The 14,612-nt window shown below is 35.5% G+C and overlaps 1 protein-coding gene across 4 annotated transcripts in view; it reads left to right on the top strand.

Moving 5' to 3' along the window:
• GK5 (glycerol kinase 5) overlaps positions 1 to 14,612 on the top strand; it is an 86,738-nt gene that overhangs the window by 32,239 nt on the left and 39,887 nt on the right. For 3 of the 4 annotated variants that reach the window (XR_007135439.1, XM_047783819.1, XM_047783830.1), the window contains exon 5: positions 8,616 to 8,747. The exons of the other annotated variant lie outside the window; for it this stretch is intronic. Coding sequence is in view for 2 of the 3 variants with exons in the window: in XM_047783819.1 (XP_047639775.1) it covers positions 8,616 to 8,747 (132 nt within the window). In the remaining variant the exon portion in view is untranslated. The remainder of the gene's footprint in view (positions 1 to 8,615; positions 8,748 to 14,612) is intronic. 4 annotated transcript variants of the gene reach the window in all.

Raw genomic sequence — 14,612 nt, 5'->3', positions numbered from 1 at the left:
AATGCATGAGTGAACCAAATTTGCCATAATCGCACCCACACTGATTTTCTTTGACTTTTCAGTTTAATAATATAAAAATGCACCTGCTTTAGTAACTTGTGAGGCTGAATGCTGAGAGGTTGTTTACAAGAAAGAGTAATGAAGGGAGTTGAAAGTGGTTATAAGGAAATGTGAACTTTCAATGGTATCACATTATGAAATTATACTATTTATAATGTGTAGTGTTATAGTTTAATATGTAATATTAGTTTTTAATAGGTCAGGGCATCAGATATTCCTGAAGTTAGTCAGTGAGGTGTTTAAAACGTTTATTCCTTTGAAAATAAATTGTGATCATGAAAACTTTTATTTCTGGAGTATAAGCCCAAAATCTCAAGTCATAGTGTAAAATTGACTTCAAACATAAAACTGTGCCTTTAAAGCCTTTAATTTACTTGAAATTGAACATGTGTAAGATGTAAGTTTGGGCCTCTCTTCCACAGCCACGTCTGCGACCTACACCACAGCTCATAGCAACACCGGATCCTTAACCCACTGAGCAAGGCCAGGGATCGAACCTGTGTCCCTATGGATGCTAGTCAGATTCATTAACCACTGAGCCACAACGGGAACTCCTATGTATATTTTTCATATTCTTTTCTATTACGGTTTATTACAGGAAATTGAATATAGTCCCCTGTGCTATACTGTGGGACCTTGTTTATTTCATTATATGTTACGTTATTGGCCTCACCTGCAGCATGTGGAAATTCCTAGGCCAGGGATTGACTCAGGTCACTGCAGTGACAACAATGGATCCTTAACTCTCTGAGTCATTAAAGAACTCTTTTTTTTTTTTTTTTTTTTAAGGGCTATACTTGCTGCATATGGAATTTCTTGGGTTAGGGGTTGAGTCAGAGCTGGAGCTGCCAGCCTATACCACAGTGACAGCCACAGCAATGCGGTATCCTAGCCACATCTGTGACCTACTCCATAGCTTGTGGCAGTGCTGTATCCTTAATCCACTGAGTGAGGCCAGGGATCGAACCTGCATCCTCATGGATACTAGTTGTATTCTTAACCTGTTGAGCCACAACAGGAACTCCTCTATTTTATTGTCTTTTTTGTTGTTGTTGTTGCTATTTCTTGGGCCACTCCCTTGGCATATGGAGGTTCCCAGGCTAGGGGTTGAATCGGAGCTGTAGCCACCAGCCTACGCCAGAGCCACAGCAACGCGGGATCCGAGCCGTGTCTGCAACCTACACCACAGCTCACGGCAATGCCGGATCGTTAACCCACTGAGCAAGGGCAGGGACCGAACCCTCAACCTCATGGTTCCTAGTCGGATTCGTTAACCACTGCGCCACCACGGGAACTCTAGGAACTCCTCTATTTTATATATAGTAATTTGTACCTACTAATCCCAAACTCCTAGTTTATCCCTCCTCTACCCCAATTTCCCTTTGGTAACCATAAGTTTGTTTTCTATGTCTGTGAGTCTCCTGTTGCATAAATATGTTCATTTGTATCATATTTTAGATTTTACGTCTAAGTGATATCATATGATATTTGTCTTTCTCTGACTTAGTATGATAATCTCTAGTTCTAGCCATGCATATATCTTTTTTTTTTTCTTGGCAATGCCTGCAGCACGCTGAAGCGCCCTGGTCAGGGATCAAACCCAAGCCACAGTAGTAACTCTGAATCCTTAACTGCTAGGCTACCAGGGAACTCCTTCATATATCTTCTTGAATTAGAGTTTTCTCCAGATATATGCCCAAGAGTGAAATTGCTGGATCATTTGACAACTCTATTTTTAGTTTTTTGAGCAAACTCCATTCTGTTTTCCATGGTGGCTGCACCAATTTACATTCCCACCAACAGTGTAGGAGGGTTCCCTTTTCTTCATACCCTCTCCAGCATTTATTATTTGTAGGCTTTTCAACAATGGCCTTTCTGACTGATGTGAAGTGATACCTATGGTACTTCTGATTTGCATTTCTCTAATAACTAGTGATGTTGAGCATCTTTTCATGTGCCTATTGGCCATCTGTATGTCTTTGGAAAAAAGTCTATTTAGATCTTCTGACCAATTTTTTTTGATTGGGTTGTTTTTTGTTATTGAGTTGCATGAGTTGTTTGTATATATTGGAAATTAATCCCTTGTTGGTTGTATTGTGCACAAATATTTTCTCCCAATCACATTGATAGATTTCCATATGTTGAACTATCCTTGTGACCATGGGATGAATCCCACTTGATAGTGGTGTATGATCTTTTTTACATGTTTTTGAGTTCAGTTTGCTAATATTTTTTTGAGACTTCTTACATCTATGTTTATTATAAGTATTGTCATGTAACTTCCTTTCTTTTTTCTTTTTTGGTCATGTCTATGGCATGTGGAAGTTCCCAGGCCAGGGACTGAACCAGTGCCACAGCAGTGACCCAAGCCACTATAGTGACAATGCCAGATCCTTAACCCACTGTACCACAGGAGAACTTTGTAATTTTCTTTTTTGGTAATGTCTTTGTCTGGTTTTGGTATCAGGGTGATGGTGGCTTCATAAAAAGACTTTGGAAGTGTTCCTTCCCCTTCAGTCTTTTGGAAGAGTTTGAGAAGGATCAGTATAAGTTCTTTGTATGCTTAACGGAATTCCCCAATGAAGCCATCTGGTCCTTGACTTTTGTTTGCAGGGAGGTTTTGTTTTTGCTTGTTTGTTTTTATTACAAATTTTATTTCACTTCTAATGATTGGTCTGTTCAGATTGTCTGTTTCTTCCTGATTCACTTTTTGTGGGCTTTATGTTTCTAGCAACTTATGCATTTCTTCCACTTTGTTGGCATATTCTTGTTCATAGTATTCTCTTATTATTTTTTTGTGTTCCTATGGTATCAGTTACTACTTTTCCACTTCCATTTCTTCTCCCTTCCTTTCTACCTTTCTTTTTTTCTTTTTTTTTTTTTGTCTTTTTAGGGCTGCACCTACAGCATATGGAAGTTCCCAGGCTAGGGGTCGAATCAGAGCTTCAGCTGCTGGCCTGTGGCATGGCCACAGCAACGCCAGATCCAGTCAGCATATGTGACCTACACTGCAGCTTGCAGCAACACTGGATCTTTAACTCACTGCGTGAGGCCAGGGATCACACCTACATACTCATGGATACTAGCTGGGTTCTTAACCTGCTGAGCCACAACAGGAACTCCTCCACTTCCATTTATTATTTTTGGTTTTTTGGGGTCCTATCTTTTTTCTTTTAGTGATCCTGGCCTGAAGTTAATTGATTTTTTTTACTGTATGAAAGGACCAGCTCTTGGCTTTATTGATTTTTTTTCCTACTGTTTCTTTTTCTTTATTTTTTTGGCCACCCAATGGCATATGAAGCTCCTGAGTCAGGGATCATATCTGAGCTGTGATTGTCACCTACGCCGCAGTTTCAGCAATGCCAGATCCTTAACCCACTGTGCTGGGCCAGGGATCAAACCTGTGTCCCAGTGCTCCAGAGATGCTACCTATCCTGTTGAACCACAGCAGGAACTCCTCTATTGTTTCTTTAATCTCTATTTTATTTATTTCCTTTATGATCTTATTATTTCCCTTTTTCTGCCGACTTGAAGTTTTGTTTTTTTCTTTTTATAGCTGTTTTAGGTGGTAGGTTAGGTTGTTTATTTGAGATTTTTCTTGTTTTGTTTTTTTTTTTGAAGTTCTGTATCACTATGAATTTCCTTCAAAGGACTGATTTTACTGTTTCTCATGGATTTTATATGGTTGTGTTTTCATTGCCATTTTTCTCACAGAATTTTTTTGATTTCATTGTTGATCCATTAGTTTTTTTAATAGCATGTTGTTTGGTCTCCATGTAATTGTTTTTTTTTTCTCCTTTCTCTTTATGTGGTTGATTTCATGCCATTTGTGGTCAGAAAAGATGCTTGAAATAATTTCTAGTTTCTTAAATAAGTTGATGCTTGTTTTATGTCCTAATATGTGGTCTATCCTAGAAGGTGTTCCATGTACACTTGAAAAGAATGTTTATTCTAATTTTGGGGATGTGATGTTCTGAAAAATGTCAATAAAGTCTAATTGTTCTGTTGTGTTACTTAGAATTTCTGTTGCCTTATTGATTTTCTTTCTGGACGATCTGTCCATTGGTGTCAGTGGAGTTTTAAAGTCTCCTACCATTATTATATTCTCATCAATTTATCCCTTTATGCTGTTAGTATTTGTTTTGTTTAGGCGTTCCCATTTTGAGTGCATATATGTTAACGAATGTAATATCCTCTTCTTGTATTGATCCTTTTGTTGTTATATGATGTCTTTATGACTTTTGTTTTAAAGTCTATTTTGGGGAGTTCCCTGGTGGTCTAGTTGTTAAGACTCAGTTCTTTCACCACTGTAGCTGGGTTCAGTCCTTATTCTGTGAACTGAGATCCCACATCAAGCACTGTATACCACAGCCAAAAAAAAGATAAAAACACTATGCTTCGGAGTTTGTGTCTGGCCTAGCATGTTAAGGATCTGGCATTGTCCCTGCTGTGGCTCAGATTGCTGCCATAGCTCAGGTTCATTCCATCCCTGGATTGGTAACTTCTACATGCCCTGGGCACAGCCAAAAAAAGTCTGTTTTGTCTGGTATGAGTATTACTAACCCCACTTTCTTGTCATTTTGATTTGCATGAAATAATCTTTTTTCCATCTCTTCACTTTCAATTTATGTGTCCTTTGCCCTAAAGTAGGCAGGCTAATGTGGGCTCTTATTTTATTATCTAACCTGCCACTTTATGTCTTTTAATTGGAGCACTTAGTCCACTGAAATTTAAGGTAATTATTGACAAATAGGAATTTATTGCCATTTTAAACCTGTTTTCCAGTTGATTTTGCATTTCTTTTTTTCTGTGTGTGGTTCAATGGTTTTGTATTATACTTGCATTTTCTTCTTTTGGCCTTTTGTGCATCAATTGTATGTTTTTGTTTTGTAGTTAGCCTATTTTTCAAGTTTATTAACCCATTACTATATCTATTTACTTTAGACTGGTAGTTATATAGTCTCAAATACTTTCTTTTAAAAAATTATGTTTTCTTACTCTCTTTCACATTTCATGATTTTGATGTCCTTTTTTACATCTTAAATTTATCATTTTTTCTGTTCATTATAGTTATTATTGCTTTCACACCCATTTTTTTTTTTTAATTTGTGTACTGGCTTATTTAAGTGATCTGCTTTCCAACACTGTTTTTCTCTTTCCTGTATATTCTTCTTTTCTATTACAGAAGACTTTTCAATATTTCTTTTAGGGCAGGTTTAGTATTTATATATTCTTTTAGGTTTTGCTTGTCTGAGAAATTCTTTATCTGTCCTTCTCTTCTAAATGATAATCTTGCTGAGTAGAGTATCCTAGGTTGCAGGTGTTTCTCTTTCAGGACCTTGATTATATCTTGACATTCACTTCTGGTCTGCAATGTTTTTGTAGAGAAATAAGCTAATAGCCTTGTGAGGGTTCCTTTTAATTAACTCTTTGTTTTTCTCTTGCCTTTAGAATTCTCTCTTTAACTTTTGCTATTTTAATTGTCTTTCTGTAGGTCTGTTTGGGTTCATCTTGTTTGGGACCCTCTGTGCTTCCTTACCTAAATATCTGTTTCCTAGGTTTGGGAAGGTTTCAGCCATAATTTCTTCAAACATATTTTTTAATCCCCTTTCGAGCCATATATATCTTAATTGAAATTTAAATTGAGATAATTATTGGTTCACATGCAATTGTAAGAAATAATAATACAGAGATCCCTTATACATTTTGCAGTTTATCCTGTTGGTAACATTTTACAAAACTATAGCATAATGTTACAACCAAGATCTTATTTCAGGCAGAGCTTCCTTGCCTGCCCACTTGCACCTCTCACAAGCATCCTATTCTAATAAATCTATTAAAAAAAGGCCTTATTTCAGATTTCCCCAGTTTTACTTATACACATTTTTGTTTGAACTTATGTGTGTGTGTTTAGTTTCTATACAGTTTTTTTCATATATATAGAAGTCAAGATGCTGAACAGTTCCATTGCTACAAGGATACCTCATGTTTCTCTTTTATAACCACATCCACTTCTCTCCTGTGAGTCTCTCCACCCTCTCCCATCCCTAGTTCCTTTCAACATTAATCTGTTCTGTCCTATATTACAAATTTTTCTCATTTCAAAAATGTTATACACATGGAATCATGCAACATAAAACCTTTTGGGATTTGCTTTTTTCACTTAATTCCGTAGAGAATCCAAGTTGTTATTCAGTAGTTATTTCCTCCCTCTATTGTTGAGTTGTATTATGGTACAGATATACCACCTCTTGAAGGACATCTGTGCTAATTCCAGTTTTTGGCTGTTACAAACGAAACTGTCATGAAACAGTCATATTGCAATGAAACATGTCATTTGTGTATGAAATTTTATGTGAACGTAAGTTTTCATTTCTCTAAGACAAATATCCCAAGAGTACAATTGCTAGGTCATGCAGTAATTGCATGTATTATTATTAAACTGCCATAACTTTTCCAGAGTGGCTGTACTTCCCACCAGCAATGTATGAGTTATAAGATACGTATTTTTTCCAGTTTTGAAAAGGATGATTTTTAACCAAGAAGCATTTTTAATCATTACAGTTGGGGGGGGGGTTGGTCATGTTAACCATCCATTATACCTTAATATTATATCATAGTATAATTATTAGGATTTTTTTTCTTTTTTGGTGGTACATTCAACAGTGGTTCATTTTACTACTGGTATCTTAGATTATCTCATTTGTTGACTTGATTACTTGTTTGTTTCTTCACATTAAAATATAAATTTCAGGAAAGTAGGGATTCTGCCTCTATTGTTCACTCTGTTTAATCAGGGCCTAGCACAGTCTATGGTACACAAAAGGTACTCAATAAATATTTGTTAAGTATATTAACAAGTGGGTTCATTGTTCATATGTTGACTAAAAGTGTGAATATTAGAACTCTTTATACTTTTGTATGTTCCCACCATTTTAACAAAAGATCCCTCAAGGATCCTAAATCTAAGTTTTTGTAGCAAAAACTATAGTTGCTTGTAGAGACAGAACTCATTTCAGTTTGACACATTTCTTAGTATAACACATTAGAACAAGGATTCCATGTGGTCACTTTAAGTACTTTTTAAAAGCTTTATATTTAATAAATAATGTAAAATATAAAGAAGTACAGAAGGTTTGAGTACTGAACAAATGAGATGGAAGTTAAAAGGTTGCAAACTTTCAGTTGTATGATTAATGAGGTCTGGGGATCTAATGTGTAATATGATGACTACAGTTGATAATACTATATCATATAACTGAAATTTGCCAAGAAATTAGAACTTAAATATTCTCACCAAAAGAAAAAAAAAGTGAAAAAATTAAAATCAAGCTTATTGTTCAAAAAAAGGAGAGAGAACTGAGTCTCCACATTTCTTGACTGATGCATTATGCTAAAGATGAAAGAAAAATAAATTTATTTCTATTTTAAATAAATAAGCCAAAATCTTTCAATTTATTTGGGGGAAGGTAGAAATAATAGAAAAAAATGCAAGTGGGTAAATTCTCCATAAATGAATGTTCTGTAAAACATCAGTTTCAGAAATTCAATTATCCATCTGCATTCTTGTAGTTAAGTGGCATGATAAGGGTTTTTGTTATTGTTGTTTTTGGGTTTTTTTTTTTTTTTTTAGTATGTCATACAAACCTTAAAACTCGATGCTGGTTTTCTGTGTGGAGGCTTTTTTTTTTTTTTTTTTTTGTCTTTTTGCCTTTTCTAGGGCCACTCCCGAGGCATATAGAGGTTCCCAGGCTAGGGGTCTAATCGGAGCTGTAGCCACCCGCCTATGCCAGAGCCACAGCAACGTGGGATCCGAGCCACGTCTGTAACCTACACCACAGCTCACGGCAACGCCGGGTCGTTAACCCACTGAGCAACGGCAGGGACCGAACCCGCAACCTCATGGTTCCTAGTCGGATTCGTTAACCACTGCGCCACCACAGGAACTCCCTTTTTTTTTCAGTTAAAGATTTTTGCATGCTTCATCTTTGATCATTAAATAAATATAAGTAATATTAAACAAAATCATTCAACCAAAACTTAGCCACATAATATATAGGGAAATTTCCCTTCTGGGTTAACACTCACTTGATTGGGATGGAATTGCTATAAAATTTGGTTGTGATGATTGTTGTACACCTATAAATGTAATAAAATTCATTGAATAATGAAAAAAATAAAATAAAATTTCTTTGAGTAGCTGAAAAAAATATGTATTTCCAATAGAAAAATAGTCTTCTCCCTTGACTCTCTCCCTTTACTTCTATAGTTAAAAATAGGTAAAGAGGCAGAAAGTAGTTTTAAAAGACTTTTGTAAGTAATTGAGCCTTTAGTGTTTGCTAAAGAATTTCATAGTAGATGTGTCACATTTCGTATGTTAGAATGCAGACTGTCTGTACAGGGTGCTTTGTTTTATGTTCAAAAAGTGAGAACACTTTATACATAGTTAAATAAATTGTTTGCTGTTGGATTTGTCTGCATGTGTATGGAATGAATATAGAAACATCAAACACAATTAAACACATTTTCCTAAAATATCTTTCTTTAAAAAATAGCTCATACACAGTTCCTGCCGAGTGCTGCACTTTTTCACTAGAAGTAAACGATTTTTAGCAGCCAGTTTGTTCACTTTCACAACCCAGCATGTTTCTTTGAGATTGGCCTGGATTTTGCAGAACTTGACAGAGGTAAGGAAAGATTGTGTGTGTTTGTTATCTGTCTCTGTGTGTCTGTATCTAGACTATGGGCATGAAAAAAATTCAAGGAATAATGTAATTTGATTATTTGAGGGAAAATTAAGTTTCCACCACATTGGGATAGAAGACAAGGACTCTTTACTGAATTTATTTTTTTAAACCTTTTTATTGTAAGTCATAGCACGTACAGTAATGTGAACAAAACAAAAATGTACCATTCAGTGATAGTTTTTGGAGCAAACATCTGTGTAACACTACTTGAATCAAAAACTAGAACACTGTGGCACTATATATTATATTTTCTTTCCACTTTTACAATTTATGTGTTTATTCCTAAACACTATACTTTAGCTTTCTTTGCTTGAATATTTTTGAGCTTATATATATATATATATATATATATATATACACATATATATATATTGAACTTATGTATATAATGGAATATACATGGGATATAAATGCAATATATACTTTTGAACATATAAATGGAATAAATATATAAACGGAATCATGCACTGTCTATTCTTTTGTGTCTAATTCCTTTTACTTAAACATTATATTTGTGAAATATACCCATATTGTGTAAATTAATCTCCTTAAATTTTCATTGCTATTTAGTGTTCAGAATATTATTTTACCATAGTTTACCCATTTATCCTTTCTGTTCACATCCATTTGATTTATTTCCAGTTTGGGGCCATTATGAATAAAGATATATAAAGGCATTTCTGTTGTATCTATACATGGGAGTGGAATTCTTAGGGGATGAATGTGTATGTGTGTGTGTATATATATATATATATATATTTTTAATCTTAAGTGGATAATATCAAAAATTTTCCCAGTTTTTGACCTTTTACCTACCTATCATCAATGAATAAGGGAACTCATAATTTCATTTGCCATCATAATTGATATTAGCAATTTTTTTTTTTGTCTTTATAGGGCTGCACCCATGGCATATGGAGGTTCCCAGGCTAGGTGTCTAATCTAAGCTGTAGCCACCAGCCGACCCCACAGCCATAGCAACAATGGAACTGAGCCACGTCTGTGACCTACACCACAGCTCACAGCAACGCTGGATCCTTAAGCCACTGAGTGAGGCCAGGGATCAAACCCGCAACCTCATGGTTCCTAGTCAGATTTGTTTCCATTGCGCCATTATGGGAACTCCTCAGTCTTTTTAATTTTAGCCATTTTGATAGGTAGGTAGTGATGTCTCATTGTAGTTCTAGACTGGATTAAAAAAAAAAATCAGGAGCTCCCTTGGGATGCAGTGGATTAAAGATCCAGCATTGTCACTGCAGTGGCTCTGGTCACTGCTGTGGCACGGCTTCAGTCCCTGGCCCAGGAACTTCCACATGCTGCAGGCACAGCTGAAGAAAAAAAAAATTGAAGTATGTGCTGTCTTACAGGAGCCATACTTTAGATTCAAAAACTATAAATCAGTTAAAAGAAAATGGATGGAAAATGCAAACAGCAACCATAAGCTAAGTGGCTATGCTAATATCAGACAAACTAGACTTTTAAAACAAAAATAAATGTTACTAAAGGTAAAGAAGAGCGTTTTATAATAATAATATGTCAGTCCATCAGAAATATTTAACAATTATAAACATATATGCACCTAATAACAGTACTCAAAAATACAGAAAGCAAAAACTGACAGAACTGACAGAGAAAATAGACAATTCACCAGTGGTAGGTGGAGACATCAATACCCCACCTCAAATAATGGATAGAACAGCTAGGCAGAAGATCAACAAGGAAATAGAAAGCTTGAACAATAGTAGAAACTATACTTAATAGACATTTGTATAAAACTTTAATAACAGAATATACATTCTTCTTATTTGCCATGGGACCTTCTCCAGGATGTATGATATGCCACACCATAATGCAAGCCTCAAGAAATTCGAAAGGACCAACATTATACCAAGTAATTCTGTGACTAAAAATGAATGAAATTACAAATAAATAACAGAAATAAATTTGGGAAGTTCAAATATGTGAAAAGTGAACAATTCAATCCCAAGAGAAATTAGAAAATACTTTGAGATGAATGAAAATGAAAACACAGTAATGTAGCAAGAGTAGTGTTTACAGGGAAATTTAGAAGACTATTAATACATATAGAGTCTGCATTAAAACAAACCTAACATTCTACCTTAAGACATAGGGAAAATATGAACAAAAAGAAAAGAAAAAAATTAGCAAACTAAACCCAAAGCAAGTAGAAGGACAGAGTTCCCGTTGTGGCACAGTGGAAATGAATCTGACTAGGAACCAGAGGTTGCGGGTTTGATCCCTAGCTTCACTCAGTGGGTTAAGGATCTGGCATTGCCATGACCTGTGATATAGGTCGCAGACACAGCTCGGATCTGGCATTACTGAGGCTTGGCGTAGGTTGGCAGCTACAGCTCTGATTGGACCCCTAGCCTAGGAACCTTCATATGCCACTGGTGTGGCCCTAAAAAAACAAAAAGACCAAACAAACAAACAAACAAAAAAAAGCAAGTAGAAGGAAAGAAATATAAAGACTGGAGTGAAAATTAATGAAATAGAGAATAGAAAAACTGTTGAAAAATCAGCAAAACCAAAAATTGGTTTGAAAAGATCAGCTAAACTGACAGAGGAAGAAAATGAGAAGACCCAAATAACTAAAATTATGAATGAAAGAGGGAACATTAATTCCAACTTCACAGAAGTAAAGGCATTGTCAAACAATACTATGAACAAGTATATGCCAACAAATCAGAGAACTTAGATAAGTGGATAATTTCCTGGAAGTGCACAAAATGCCTAAACTGACTCAAGAAAATACAGACAAGCTGAAAAATCTTTTTGCTATTAAAAAATTGGTACATCTTAATTTTAGAAGAATTTTAGATTTATAGAAACATTCAGCAGTTTCCATATTCCCAACACAGTTTTCCTGTTATTAGCATTTTGCATTAATAGGTTACATTGGTTACGGTTGGTGAATCAATGTTGACACATTATTAAGTATTATTAATGTAACCTGTCTATAATTACAGTATCATACACAGTAGTTTCACTACCTCAAAATCTCCTGCACTGCACTTATTTATCCCTCTCCTCTTATCCCTGAATCCCTGGCAACCAACCACTGATTTATTATTTTTTTTTAACTGACTTTATGGTCTTGCCTTTCCAGAATGTCATGTAGTTGCAATCATACAGAAAGTAGCCTTTCCAGACTGGTTTCTTTCACTTAACAATATGCCTTAAAGGTTTCCCCATGTCTTTTTGTGGCTTGATAGCTGACTTTTTATCACTGACTAGTATTTCATTGTCTGGATGTATTACAGTTTGTTTTTCCAGTCACCTATTGAAGACTGTCTTGTTTTCAATTTTTGGCAGTTATGAATAAAGCTGCTATACCTGTGTGTACAGACTGTTGTATGAACATAAATTTTCAACTCATTTGGGTAAATACCTAGGTATGCAATTGCTGGATCATATAGGTAACACTGTTCAGTTTTGTAAAAAACCGCCAAATTGTCTTTAAAGTGGTTGTACCATTTTGTGTTCCTACCAACAATGAATGGGAGTTGCTTCACATCGTTACCAACATTTGATGTCAGTGTTTTGGACGTTAGATATTCTACTAGGTCTAAAATGATACCTCATTAGTTTAATTTGCCATTTCCTAATCACATATCATAGAAGTATGATGTTACTTTCATTTCTTTTTCTTTGCATTGACAAGCACATCCAGGATATACTGACTAGAAGGGATGACTGCAAACCTTTTTTTTTTTTTTTTTCCATTTTTGATCTTGGAACAAAAGCTTTCAACATTTCACTATTTAGTATGAATTTGTAGTACGTTTTCTTTAGATATCCTTTATCAAATTAAGGAAATTCTCTGCTTTTCCTAGTTTTCTAATAAGACTTTGTTATAAGTGGATGTTGACTCTAACAAACACATTTTGTGCACCTATAATCTAGGAGTGACAACCTACTTGTGGTTTGCAGGGTGTCTTGAATTCATTGCCTGATATCTGTTGTTGATTTGAAAAATTTCTCAGCCATTATCTTCAAATGTAATTTCAGCTCCATTCTCCTTATCTTCTTTCCTTCTGAAAATCTGATTACATGTATGTTAGACCTTCTTACTAAATCCTTTTTGTCTCTCACTGTCTTACATATTTTTTCCGTTCGTTCTTTCGTCTCTATGGACTTTATTCTGGGCGTTTTCTTCTAACCTGTCTTCCAAGTCTATTATTATTTCCTTGTTTCTACTGCGTTATTATTAAAACCCATCAAGTTCTTAATTTTTTAGCTCTAGAATTCCTCTCCCCCTTTACATAATTAGCATGAAATTTTAAAAGCCCATGACTATTAATTGCAGTAGCTGTAGCCCCTATGGACTGTCTCTCTCCTTTTTTCCCCCCATAGTGTTCTCATTTCCTCATATGCCTGGTTACTTAATGTTTTAAAAAAAGATTTTAAAGCCACTTTATGGAGGTATGATTATTGGCATACAAAAAGCTGCACATATTTAATGTGTACAACTTGATGAGTTTGATGAACCTGGTCACTTATTTGTTTGTGTGTATGTATATGTATGAGCTAGTTTGTGAAATTGTGTGTGGAAATTATGAGAGCCTTAACCTCTTGCTCTAGGTGGGATTTATGTATTTTCTTCCACTCTGCTAGGTACCAGGATTATCTCAATCCAATTTAATGTTTGAGATGATTTAAAGCTGAGTCAGAGTTCTTGTAAGGTCCAATCTTTTTAGTTTACCCGTACGCCTAGGGTACGGCCATTTGGAGTCGTAACCCAGTGTGAGGATTGCCAATGGTCCTTCTCCCTTAGCAAGCCCTGATACCTACTCTGTGTCCCTCTAGCCTCATAAGGGCCTGCAATCAGAAGGCCTGGCTTTCAAGTATTTATTTATTTATTTATTTATTTTGCTTTTCAGGGCCGCACCCATGGCATATGGAAGTTCCCAGGCTAGGAGTCGAATCAGAGCTGCAGCTGCCAGCCTATACCTCAGCAACATGGGATCTGAGTCTTGTCTGCGACCTACGCCCCAGCTCACGGCAACCCCAAATCCTTAACCCCCTGAGCGAGGGCAGGGATCAAACCCACCAACCTCATTTTTACTAGTCAGGTTCATTAACCACTGAGCCACAAAGGGAACTCCTCAAGTATTTTTTGAATGAATAAGTGAACTTATGACCTGGCAGGCATTATTGCTTCTTGCTGTAATACAGATTAACCTTTGTCTAATTTGGAGCAAATTTCAGAATCACAATTTCTAAATTTAAGAAGGAAGTGAAACCTAAATATATTACTTTACGTATACCATATTTAAGGGGTGTAACACTTGAATTTTCAAAATACGTGCTACAAGTAATCTACCAAAGACGTCTTTTTTTGGAACTCATGTCATCTGTTTTTGTTTTATTAATCCTATTGTTAAAATATAATTCATCCTTAAATGTCTTCATTTGCTGTTTTTTTAAAACCTCATTTATTTATCAAGTATTTTTTTTTAAAACAATCTAGTTCCTGCTTCTAAGGAGCTTAGGGAAGTAATGATGCTGTGAAATCATGGCTACATGGAAGATGTCCACTGGGTCCTGGGCTGGGTGTATCCAGGAAATGCTAGTCTTAAGGGACAAATGAGTTGGACATGTGATAAAGTATGATTTGGGGATTGTTTTCCAGTAAGTTAACAGTATCTTTACAAACATTTCAATTTCTCTATCAGCTGGTTTTGATATTTTCTTTTGGCAAATATTTTCTGTAACATGCCAGATAAGTAATATTTTAGGCTTTGAAGGCCATGAGGATTGTGTCACACTAGTCTCCCATTG

The sequence above is a fragment of the Phacochoerus africanus genome, chromosome 1, assembly GCF_016906955.1.
Source record: "Phacochoerus africanus isolate WHEZ1 chromosome 1, ROS_Pafr_v1, whole genome shotgun sequence".
NCBI classification, from domain to species: domain Eukaryota; kingdom Metazoa; phylum Chordata; class Mammalia; order Artiodactyla; family Suidae; genus Phacochoerus; species Phacochoerus africanus.
Note: the sequence above shows the minus strand (reverse complement) of the source record. Positions and strands in the feature narration are given on the sequence as shown.